The following is a 12,632-nucleotide window of genomic DNA, read 5'->3' as shown; positions in this document are numbered from 1 at the left end:
TACCGTCTGGAGTTCTGAGAGACTGGGGCAGCCTTGATTCTAGATGGGCTTCTTGTGGTAGGTGTTCCTCTTTTCAGTTCACGTACCCGGGCTGCTAAAGCGGAAGTGGGTTTTCCATCCCACTTCTTCATGTCTTCTCCATGCTCTCTAAGAAAAGACCAGAGGTTACCCCGTGGTGTATATCCTCTCTCCCTGGCTGGGGGACGCCTGCTCCTAATGGCAGAGACTCTCATTGGCTCTGGTGAGATATGGTAAATTTCTTCCTTAAGTTCTTTTAATTTCTGGTGGCCTTCTTCAATCAAACTCCGGACTTGCTCCGCCAGTCTTGTTTCCACAGACGAGACATGGGTGCGGACTGGGGCGACAGTGTCCTCGTAAATTCTTAATTTATTAGCCAAGACACCCACCTTGTTCTCACTTTCCCTCCATTGCAGTGTTGCCAGGTAACGTGAGTGCATCTCTGGTCCAAGCCGTGCAAGTCTCAGCCACATTCGTGATGTGCACTGGACATCATCTGGGTTTTTAGGAAATCTCTCGTTTTCTGAAAAAATGATCTCCAGCACAGCCAATTCCCTCAGGCGTTGGATACCTTGTTCTATTGTGCTCCATTTGCCTTGGTGCACTTGGAGGTCTTCTTTACAAAGGTATCTGTCTTTCACACTTGTCAGCAGTCGCTGCCAGAGGCTGAGAGGTTCTTGGGTTTTCCCAATCCCCTGGTCAATGACCACATCTCGGGACAGCGATCCCAGTTGCCTGGCCTCAATTCCATCCAGAATGGTGTCATTGGCTGCAGCGTCCCAGATGCGGAGCAGCCAGGTCAGGATGGACTCGTTGGTCTGGCGGGTGAATTCTCTTCGCAGGTCACGCAACTCACCCAGGGATAGAGAGCGAGTGATGATCTCTATCTCTGTCTCCTCTGCTGGCTGCGAAGGTCCTGCTGCATCCTCGTCAGTCACTACACGGACTGATTTGCTCCTTGACTTCTTCTTCTGAGTGGTGGCAACGGCTACTGGTTTAGGTGGTTCCAGTTCAGTGACGGTTTGTGTGGAGATGCTGACAGCACCTTTGGTTCCTTTCTCCTCTGTGACAGCCTGCATAGATGTGGACACCGTTGCCTCACTTTTGGCTTCTTTCTCCTCTCCAGTGGTCTGTGTAGATGAGGACACTGTTGTCTTGCCTTTGGCTCCCTTCTCCTCTATATCGGTCTGTGTGGACGTGGACACTGTTGATTCACTTCTGGCTTCTTTTTCCTCTGCAATGGTCTGTGTAGATGAGGACACTGTTGTCTTGCCTTTGGTTCCTTTCTCCTCTGTATCGGTCTGTGTAGGCGTGGACACTGTTGATTCACTTTTGGCTTCTTTCTCCTCTGCGATGGTCTGTGTAGATGATGATGCGGTTGTTTTGCTTCTCTTTCCCTCTTCCTCTTCCTTAAGAACACACTGTATCACACCAGATAGTGTTTTGATCCTAAGCATGGTGCAGAAAAAACAAAAGGCTGTGCAGAGAAGAGAAAGCAGGAACAACAACAACATCATACTATCCTTGGTATCAAGAGGGTACTCCATATTTTCAAAAACTGCTGTGTTATGCCTGAAAAGCTGGAAAAAATCATTCTTTACTCCTCCCCACAGGGGCTGGGTAAGATTGTTGAGGCCCCAGATGTAGCATCCTAGACCAGAAAACGAATCTAAAACTGGGTATATATTTTGAATGCTGTTCATTGCCTCGGGGTTTATCAAGCAATGGGCATAATAGACCAATAAGGCAATTTTAGTACCATACCCTGGTCTACACAGGAGCATTAAGACCGGCACATAGTGCCCCATGTGTGGAAAAATATAGAGAGATAGATATAAGACACATGTAAGCATGTTGAGCATCGTAGCAAACATGTGTCTTCTCAAATACAAAACTGTAGTTCTGACTTTTCTCAGTGCCTCTGCCCCACGTTGGGCACCAAAAAAATGTTGTGGTTTGAAAACAAAACGAGTGAGAGGCTCCAAGTCAGAGATATAATTTAATGAGAAGAAAGGTAAAAAGGTAAAAATAAAATAAAATAAATGCAATAACACAAAGAATCACTGACAGGGTCAGAATACAACCTGAGCAGGATGGTGGAAGCAGTCCAGGTGAAGTGCTCTTCCTGAAGCAGTGATCCTGTAGAGAGATCTGGGAGCTCTGGTCCTCTGGGAATCCAGTGGGTAAGTGCCCATTGCAGTGTCTCACGTACCAGCTTATATCCAGGTGAGAATGCTTGGCTCCTCCCCCTTGGCAGAGCACCTCACAATAGCATGAGAAGTGTGAAATGGGTCCTTGATGGCCCATTAACAGAGATAACCCCTGGAGGGAGTTACCTGTGACTCATGGGCCATTAGCAGGAGACACTCCAGAAGTCATTAGCAGAAAAACACCCCAAAGGCGTTAATGGGCCATTAGCAGAAAAAGGCAGGGGGCTTGGGAAAACCCTAGCCCACCTGGTTTCAACAGTTCATGAAGATGGTGATAGAATAAATACTTTGTGTACATCCTACACTGCAACCCAGGACAGATGCTTCAGAAACTTGAAAAGATGGAAGAAAATAATCAAATGAACACTGTTTTTCAATCATTTCTTCAACTACTGTTAGGTAAAAAATTATTTAAAAGGAACGAAGGGCCATTTCCAAAAATACATCTACTGCAATACTCTTCACTTGACCATGTAAACATCACATCAAAATCAAAACAAAAGGAATGTGTTTAACACAAAACAGAGTATTTACAGTGTGCATTTTAAATGTCCAAGTATCAAAGAAAGCAGCAGTCAAAATAAAGCCTTTAGTCTTAAAAACTAAGGGAAAAAAGTATTCTTTATATAAAATGTGCATGTCTCTTCCCCCTCAGAGCATGGCCTAAAGACTGCCATCTAAAGCAATCATACCTTGTTTTTACTGAAGATATTTTTCTTTTTAAATGAAAACAAAACAATATCTCTGTAGTCAGCTGGATGCTTGACATGAGTGTCCTCAGCTCGGTACTGGAGAACACGGGAAGTCTTGTTGATGATCCAGTAGGGGCTGAACACAGACAGCACCATGTGGCTCCCGACACGCCTCACATGGATGTAAACGTCCACTGTCATCTCTGAGGCAGAGTGAGACGTGAAACGCACGGGGAAGAACTCAGACATGCCCTCACTGATTTTAAGATGGCCATTCCAGTCTTTGCCTTGATATTTTAACAGCACAAGCTCCATTATTTCTCCACTGATTCTTGAATGAAAAACATCTGCAGCACTCCCTTCAGTTAATTCACGGGCTTCTGCGGTTCCCTGTAGCAGAATTAGACAAGGCAAATTAAGTTTTCAACAGATAAAATTTAGGTGTTGAAGAACCAGCATTTTATTCTCTTGTAGGATGTACATTTCAGATACCTCAGTAACCCATGTCCTAATCTCCAATTACGTTCACTTGAGATAGAGCCTTTGAATAATTTGAGATCAACAGCATTTTACTCGCAGAGCAGTAAAAACTGCTTAATTCTGGATTTCAGGAAGGCGACCAGTTCTAACACAGCCCCTGTTTCTACTCCCTCCCTCTCTCCTCCATGATTTCCAAAGGATTTTGGCAATGAGTTCTTATTCATACTCTTACAATACTGGGTGTAACACTGCACTGGACTATGCTGCAGAGGTACAGCCAGGATTTTTCACACTAAAAAACTCTCAAGGTACAAACCTGCCAGTTCTGCCATACTATTTGGTAGCACAACTTTGCTCCGACAATAGCATCCAACAACAGTAGCTTTCCTAATTTTTACTGATAAACATTTTTAATGATAAACAGTGTATTCTACTGTATGGAATAGTGGCCAGGCTTGATTAGCCCAGGGATGTAAAGACAATAAGCACAAACCCCTGTACAGGTACAGTGACTTCAGAAATAGATATGAATTACTGGTTTCTGGCTCCTCAGCCAAGGCAGCAGCACTCAGTTCTACATTCTGTTAGTCCAAGTACTGAAGTACAATGGAGATGAGGAAAACTGGGAATAGTGCCATTGGGATGTTGGATAGAAGTGAAAGAAAGATCTAAATGAATGCCACAGCCAGTTATGCAAGTAGGACAAAACAGAACAAACAAGGATGGTGGTTCTAAGTGCTCACACCTGATGTATTTACTAAAATCACTCAGCCTTAATGAAGAAATACTAGGTACTGAAAGTACTGAACAGACAGGAAAATGGTCTGTGTAGCATCCTTCAAAGATTCTTCCCATCTGTGCAAGCAAGACCTCACAATAGTGATCAGTAAAGAAACAGTGTCAGAATGGAGAGAATTTGCATTTTCTACATAGAAAAAAAAGCTCTAAAAATGACATATGTTTTCTCTGATACCTCTTCTTGTGAAGTTAAAGACAGCTTGCAAAATACAAACAGAATCTCAGAAGAATGTAAAAGAAAAAGAATAATCCAGTAAAGGATTCCTGTTAAAGGAGCAAGGCAGAGCATCCAGGTACACACAAATTTAAAACAATCCCCGAAACATTCAGAATCAAATATCTGCCTCACTGATTTACAATAGAAAACAAAAAACCCAACATTCAGCATCTTCCACACTACATTCACCTTCACTTCTAAGTAAATGTATTCTTACTTAAAACTAAGTAAAGGATTTACAAATAAAACCATGAAGTAACTTACCTCAAGTAAATATCTCAAGGAGTATGGTAGAAGATTCCTCACAGTCAGTGTAGGGTAAAGGTGGATAATGTAGGCAGGATCCAACTCCTCTACAGAACTTGAAATAAAATTTAGTTCATCAGGTACAGCTGTTGAGCTGATTATTAGAGGCAAGAAACTGGTCTCAGTGGCTGGGCACTGTAACAAACACTTGACTTCATTGCTCCTGTGTAGCTCTTCCCTCCAGGCAATGTAAGTTGTGGACTCCCTGAACTGACCCTCAAATATTCCCGTTGGTCGGACATACAGATGGCACCTGCAGGAAAACAGCAGCAATTGTACACAGTAGCTTTGCACTGACACCTAACTTCATCCATTTTAAGGTCATAGCTAACATGCTAAAGAGCTTTTGCAGCACACTAATTACCTAATCAAGACAGCACTTTGGAGTTTTAGTAAATTGCAAATTTACGTTTCAAAATTAATGCTCTGTTTGTGCATCAGTATCACACAGACTAGCCTAGAGAGCAGAGAAAATGTACCTGTATGAATGCAAAGGAACATGAAACTCTTCTTCTGGCTTGGATATGCCAATTGGCTTCAGCGACTTGGAGCCTTTAGCCAGTTCATAAATCACAAATGGAATTGAGAAATGGTTCTTGATCTAGAATCAAAGAGTAATTTTTCATTACATTTCTATGGCACAAATTTTTCAAGGAAAAAGTATCAGTAACAAGGAAAACCAACATTAGTAGATTTAACCATATTCTAGAAAACAGACTTGAGCTGTCTTAATATATAAGTCTATGAGAAAACTCTATTCAAGTCTCATGAATTGAAAAACACGCTTAAAATGTCATGTGGAATAAAAAGTATCCCCAATGCCGAGGATATTAAAAAGCCAAACAGAAAAGGGAAATTCATGTAACAAATAGAGCAATACACTTAGTAACTGGCCTTCAAGTAGTATTTTGGAGAAGCATGATCTCAAAAAAATACATTAAGGAAGAAAAGGAAGGTGACTCACTGAAGAGCAGTGCTTTCATGTGGGATATGGATCTGTAGAGAATTTTTAAAGCCTGACAGAAGGCTCAGATAGTATGCATCTGCATGCAAACTTTGAGATGATAAATGCTGACTTAGAATGCTACAGAATAGGCCAGATATTGTTGAGAGAAATGGAACTAGAAACAAGTTTTAAAGGATGGCTTTGCAAATAAGACGAGATACTTTGGACAAACAGAATTATGAAAGATGCATTGTAATAGGATCCACGAGGGGTAATTTTAGATGAATGGCTTTAAGGCATTTACAACATCATGTGGTAAAGGCTGACAGGTCAAGAAACATTGTAATGTATTGTAATTAGGAAATAGTTGGTTTCTGATTGTGATAGCATGAACTGTAACACCTGTATTGTCTCATCCTTCGTATGAGACTGAAAATGGAATAAAAGTTTTCAAAACACCTCTCAGTTGCTCCATCTCTGGGTCAGAAAAGGGCACAATCTGACACTTTCAGGGGTTGGTTTCTGTGCTGGGTCTTTACCTGCAGAGGGGAGCGCACACTGATGACTTTATTTCCTTCCACAGCATCAATCTGCACAACGATGGAGTCTGAGGCACCGGCTGCAGTTCTGACGTTGTACAGGCGGCGGCCGGGCTTGGCCACGGGAATGCTGAGCACCTCCTTATATCCCTGGAGTTCTGATCCAGAAACACAGACCAAAGTCTCTATTAGCAGCACAAATCACATTACCATTTCCTATCTGAACAGTGCTTAAGCTTCTCAAAACTCAGCAGCAACCAGGACCAAAGTACCCTCTGGCAAAAGCACCTTAAATTGTGCTCGAGTACCACTGAAGGAGAGCTTTAGGGTCCAAATACTCCTCAACTCCACAACTTTAGATTATAATTTATACAGAGCATGGGAAATACTGTAAGCAGTTATAAAAGTTAATGAACACAAAACAAGCTTTGTATCATGGCCAAGTACCTTCATTTGGGATGTGATGGAAATGGAAAAACTTAGATGATTACGTACTAGTAGCTATTGTAACCTGTTTTCTTAGGAGTATTTCCTGGCAAAACTGAAAACACAGAATCCTAACTGGTCTCAAGTAGTAGCTGGGTAACTACAGAAAGCCAAATAAAAGTAGTGATAGCAGAAATGGAAATCCTGTTTAACAGGAGCTGGAACACACAGGCCTATGTCACAGGGGCCTCTAAGATGATCTATCAATGACTACTCCACTAGAATGTCTTCCAGTTCTCCCAAGGGGAAGAAAAAAGCATCACTCTTTTCACTTTCTGAAAATATGGAGCAGAGGAATTTTCCATCTTTTTCAGAAGCCTAGTACCTGTTTTGTGGTGTTTTTTGGTTGTTTTTGTTGTTGTTGTTGTTGTTTTTTAATTGGCATCAATATTCAAAGGTAATTCCAAACACAACACACTTGACCTGAATTTCTATCCCATTGAATTTACCTCCCACCTTCCCACGCACAGCCTGTCATTACAAAACAGTGCTCCTCAGCATAATACCTAAATTTAGAGAGAAGACAGAGCTTTCCTGTCGGTACAATGCAGACAACCTCCCTCGCTGGGGAGCTTCAAACACAGAGTATTCCAGTTCCATGTTCTGACCAGGTTTGAGTTCATTCACGTCTTCTTTTTCAACTGAACCCACTATCCGAAAATTGGAGCTAGGGAACACTTTGAGAGGAACACCCAGGGCATTTTTCACTATGAAAGGTGCTGTCTCTTTAAAGGAATAGTCAAAGGTGGATGCAGTTGCTTCTGAAAATGCCTGTAAATAATGAAATATACAATATGTAATACATAAATAGCCACAATAACATTCCTGTTAGGGCTTTAAAAGACTACCATCGACTACCTTCTTAAAAATGGAAGGAATTATATATACCACAACCTATATTCTCTATAGTAGTATTTCAGGCAAATACAGCTTACTTCCAGAGAATTTAATTTTACTCTGTGATTTGCAGCAAATGCTGATGCTACAACAAGCATCAATGTTCCTCATGGGGAAGTTTTCTAAATCTTAGGTGGTAAGAGAACCAACTTATATCTGGGACATCGAAGTCAGAAGGAGATGGAACATGTCCAAGCTCCAAATTCAATCACAACTGTACTAACAAACTTTTGTTTGGTTACACAGAAGCCACAGTAACTGACTGCCAATGCAGACTTACAGCGTAAGCAAGTACTTAGAGAACTGCTGTTCATTTAGAATTTAAAAATAAGCAGGCATAAGTCACATTCTGTAAAAATAGCCTGATTTAGTGACCAAAATTTCTTCACTCCAGAAAAAAAAGGAGTGGAAAGCAGCCTTGACCATTCATAAGCACACCTACTCTCACGAGAAAAATGGGGGTAAAAAGTATTTTTAACACACAGGACATTCTAATCCCGCAGTTTAAAGGCCTATCCTAAAATGCACACTTTTGTTAGTATTCAATTAAGCAGAAAATATGGAAAGTAAGTAAATTTCTGTTTTAATATTTCAGAAGGAGTATTGTAGGAAACAGCTGTGTTTATTAGAGCATTTCATGTTCACTTAACCTGCACATAATGATACTTCCTTAAGTCGTCGATAAGCACATTTGCTGCCCTAACACAGAAGTTCATTCTTTCAAAAGATAACATCACCTCTTTGCTGAGCCTAAAGGACTCATCTGAGTAAAACTCCTCAGCCCTTCCAGGTAACACTTGTCAGAGCTACAGAACAGCCATTGACTGGCAGCCAATATAGTTCTTAAAACAAAGAGAACTCAGAATTTCCTATGGAAGCACATAAATGAGCACCTTCTGCCTGTTGGGGTTACCTTGGCTAGGTTACTGAAAACAGCAAGACAACATTTGGATATTGTTATATTCATTGTATCCATTGAAGAGATGTTAATTGCTGTTTGTGGCTCAGGAATAACAATGAAATCATCCCCAGGCAGCAGACTTCTCTCCTGGACAGGGTTAGTCTTCATCTAAAAGAAAAATTTCATTAGACAATTACAAATCTATAGGTTACTTTCTCCTATATCAAAACAGGAAAAAACTACTCGACTTACACTTGACAATTTCACAAGTTAAGTAAGTACTTTGCCTTGTATATCTCAGATGCTTTAAACAAACAGGGAAATTTTATACCAACATAGAAGGCAGGTTAGTTTCTCTTTTCTGTATAGTTACACCTTTCATTGTGTCCATGCACTGATAATTCACATTATTAAAAAAAAATAAGATCTCTAAAGAATGATTTTTTCCCTCATGTAAAACTGCACTGCTCCTTCAAGCAACAGCATTCAAAAAGTCAATGCCCTATAAAGCATTCAAGAAATTAAAAAATAGCTGCCTATTCATACCATTTCACATAGTGTCAAGTATCTTCACATACCTCCAGCTTTAAATTCCATTGCTTCTTTCCTCCTTCGACCCGTTCAATAAGTGGCTCCCACACTGCATAGGTTTCATTATAATAATGAACCTAAAGAAATAATCAAAACTAAATAAGGTATCTAAATACAATGCAATTCTTACGAAAAACATTAATAAGAAAACAATAAATCTTTATTTCATGTTTTGGAGGTCTAGTATTAACTTTCAGTGGTTTTAAAAACTAATACATAGAAGTGTATTATATCATATATTTTTCATAAAGTGCACCATTTTTGAAGATTTCATTCCCTGGCTTGCTCTGAGAGCAACAAGCATCCCAATCACACCATTTCTTTTTAGCACTTCCAATTAATATAATCAAGTTTCTTATCTCCTCCCACATGGTTTGAGAGCATGACTTTGAGACCAGGAACTTCAATGCCGCAAGTATTTTATTGTACTATGAAATAATAATTAGTTTGAGCTAACTATAGTCTGAATCTGGTCCACTGGAATGATTCTTCTAACCCACAGCCAACACCAAGTTTCTAATTTCCTTCCATCACTGCAAATCTGAACAGCAGCTGTGGACTCAATGGTTCTGGATGCTTACTCGCCTGATTGCTCCTGAGAGCATTACAATTTAAACCTATTATTAGTTCAGCACATATAAATTGTATTAAAAATTTAATTGAACTCAGGAAACATGCAGAAGTGTTTTAAGCTGCCAATTCTGACCCCACATACCTCCAGTGACGTATCAGCAGTGACCTCCCTCAGTGAGGACCAGTTTTTAAGAACACCTGAAAATGTAGATTCCAGTAACAATAAAGGGACAGTTCGATGGCCCAGACCACATTCCAAGGTCACCTGAACCGATTTCACTACAATGTCCAACTTCTCTTGCTTCAGAATGTGTTCATGGTCCTGAAAAGCTTCTGTTGCTTCTGTGGCTATGTCAACACCAAGAAACCAAGCATTGCACTCATCTATAGGCTTCACTTGCCACAAATTCTCAGAAACTTCAGTTGCTCCTCCAGAAGCCTCCTCTGCTGCTTTGGGTTTTAGGGCAGCCATAATGGTCATGACGGTATTCAAAATTATTGGTGATATCTTGAACAAAGAAATATATCTTCTATTAAAACACAAAATCTATGACAAATGGAACATGAAAAGTCTTTTAAGAGATGCAACTTAATTTCCAAAGGAAAAAATCCATTCATGGACCTCCTCTTGTTTTCCTTTCCTTCAAATTATCCCAAAAAGAGTAGCAGCAACAGCGGGGGGAAGAGTTATTTCCTAACTTTGGAAGGAACTGGTAGGAGGAATCGTAGAATCTGAAATATTTAAAGGATTCCTTTTTGGTCAAGGGACTGTCAAAATGATGAACACACAATGAGTTTTTCCAACACAGAGCAGTTCTAAAATGGGTATCTCTGGAATTGAACTAATAGGGAAATAAAAAATGTAAATAAAAAAAATGCAAACAAAAAATAAAAATTTTAAAAAATTTAAAAACCCACACAACAACAAAAAACAAGGTGCATCTTGAGAAACATAGCTGTTCTTCCAAAGACAGTTTAATAATCTTACCTTAATTGTTAGTTCCTCTACTGTTACTGCCACAGTCTGTAACCCTGAAGTGTGCACCATATTCTCCATGACCAAAGAGCATGGCCGTAACACCTGAGTGAAAACCAATTTGATTATTAAGGTGACTGCTTAAATGTAACCTTTCCATAAGGTTCATCTTGTATTTTTTTACTCCATAGGCCAAAGGGGAACTGATCCCATGAAGCAACAACATGTTTCAGAGTAAAAACATTCCATATAGTGCAACAACCCCAGATCCCAATTTGCACAAGCACCATTTTGTACTGAAAGGTTAAAAGCCAGTGAAATAAAAGCGTCTGACAATGCTTAAAAACCAGACAAAGCAAAAACCCAACACACAGACAGTGGTAACACAGTAAAAACCCCTGAATCCTTAAAAAACCTAAATGCATAAGGGAAGATGAGATGTGAGATGAAGCACACAGGCCACCTTTGTGGCTCGGTGCTCCCTTGGCAGGAATGTGCAGATGAAGTTGTGGACAAAAGGCTGCTCAGGACTCTACTGCAACAAGGAAACTACCAGGCAGTCAAAAACACTGAAAAAGGTTTTGGGCTTCAAAACTCTTCATTCAGTTTTCTTCACTAAGAAACTTTTAATGCCATTTACAGATGCACAGCACAGGTTTTAAACAGAGCTCCAAGTGCTCAAGTCCTGCACCTACTGATGAAAGCTTCACCTTCAAATGGCACAGACCCCCTCCTCTCTTCTGAATAATCAATGGCATGAAAACTGAGAGTTTTGAGTGCTACAGGTATGCCAGCTAAGGGACATGCCTGCAACCAGTTCTAATTACTTTTCTCATCATGAAACGCTGGTTTCCTTACCGTAGTAACATTCTTGCCTTGTTTTTCTTTGAGAAAGGCACATGCCAACACTTTGAAGGCCTTCACTTGAGCAGTCATCCTTTGTGCAAGCTTGTCAGATGTCAGAGAAAAGTCACATTGGAAGGAAACTTTTAAGGCAGGGGCATCAGCATTGGTCAAATTAGCAACAAATACAACTTCTGGATCCATAATCACAGCTTTTACTGTCATGTTTGGCCGTACAGACATTTCTGTGAAAATAAGTTGAAAACCCCACCTTGAACACAAAAACCAGAAAGAGGAAAACTATCTACTGTGTCAGTGGCCAATCTACACATTCTGAAGAATAAACTAATTTCTTAACTCTAATACCAAGACAGCATCTTGAAAACCTTTGGATTAGTTATTTTCAGAATGAAATCTGCCAAGGAGGGAAATGGAGGTGGTGGAAATTTGTTTCACAGACCTGTTGCTGCCTTGGATTTCCCAGAAGCAACTTGCTTTAATTGGAACTGTGCAGATCTTTCAGCTGAAGATACTGGCATTGACTTAATGAAAAAATGTGCTACTGTCAACAAAAATTCCATACTAGCACATATGTACAGCTTGTCGAGGACAGCAACAACATCAGTTCCATTTTTATCCTGCTTGTATCTTATATCGATCATGGAAATGTCATTTGTGTCATCTTTCTTGTCTATCATTCTGGAAAACAAGTTTAATAAGAAACATCTCAAACATCATAACACACATATCTACAAAGCTGCATTAAGTATGGCCATTTTTTCTCACCATGGCATTTATAAAGAATTACTACACAAGCAAATAGTGTTTCTTCCAGAAATAAGAGGGTAGAGGCTTTTCTATCAGAAGAGTAATTTCAATTTAAAACTAGTGTGCTACACTCTTGAAAGTAAGCATGAAACCACATTAGAGCAGCACATAACAATCCCACTGAAGTTTCAGTGGACACAACTCTAGTTGAGGCTGGGTGCCCTCCATTCAGCTCTTCTACATTTTACTGTAATATGCCAGCCTCCAAGATTTCTTTTTCTTTTTTTTTTTTTTTTTTTTTGGATAACCGGAGAAATCAACATAAAAGAGCAGAAACTTCTTTAACATTATTAAAATGACATTGTTCACTGCTTAAGCACATAGTATTACA

At 40.0% G+C, this 12,632-nt stretch overlaps 1 protein-coding gene across 1 annotated transcript in view; it reads right to left on the bottom strand.

The window, feature by feature from the left end:
* Window positions 1-12,632, bottom strand: part of VPS13C (vacuolar protein sorting 13 homolog C) — a 78,975-nt gene that overhangs the window by 25,199 nt on the left and 41,144 nt on the right. Inside the window, exons 49-59 of the mRNA XM_083871025.1 lie at window positions 11,934-12,172; window positions 11,489-11,718; window positions 10,643-10,735; window positions 9,797-10,162; window positions 9,069-9,158; window positions 8,503-8,658; window positions 7,199-7,463; window positions 6,207-6,364; window positions 5,201-5,322; window positions 4,680-4,974; window positions 2,921-3,310 (exon numbers count right to left, since the gene is read on the bottom strand). Coding sequence (XP_083727151.1) covers window positions 2,921-3,310; window positions 4,680-4,974; window positions 5,201-5,322; window positions 6,207-6,364; window positions 7,199-7,463; window positions 8,503-8,658; window positions 9,069-9,158; window positions 9,797-10,162; window positions 10,643-10,735; window positions 11,489-11,718; window positions 11,934-12,172 — 2,404 coding nt within the window. The remainder of the gene's footprint in view (window positions 1-2,920; window positions 3,311-4,679; window positions 4,975-5,200; window positions 5,323-6,206; window positions 6,365-7,198; window positions 7,464-8,502; window positions 8,659-9,068; window positions 9,159-9,796; window positions 10,163-10,642; window positions 10,736-11,488; window positions 11,719-11,933; window positions 12,173-12,632) is intronic.

This window comes from Zosterops lateralis, assembly GCF_965231275.1.
Source record: "Zosterops lateralis genome assembly, chromosome: 13".
Lineage (NCBI taxonomy): Eukaryota > Metazoa > Chordata > Aves > Passeriformes > Zosteropidae > Zosterops > Zosterops lateralis.
The sequence above is the reverse complement of the archived record's forward strand: the minus strand, read 5'-3'. Positions and strand labels throughout refer to the sequence as shown.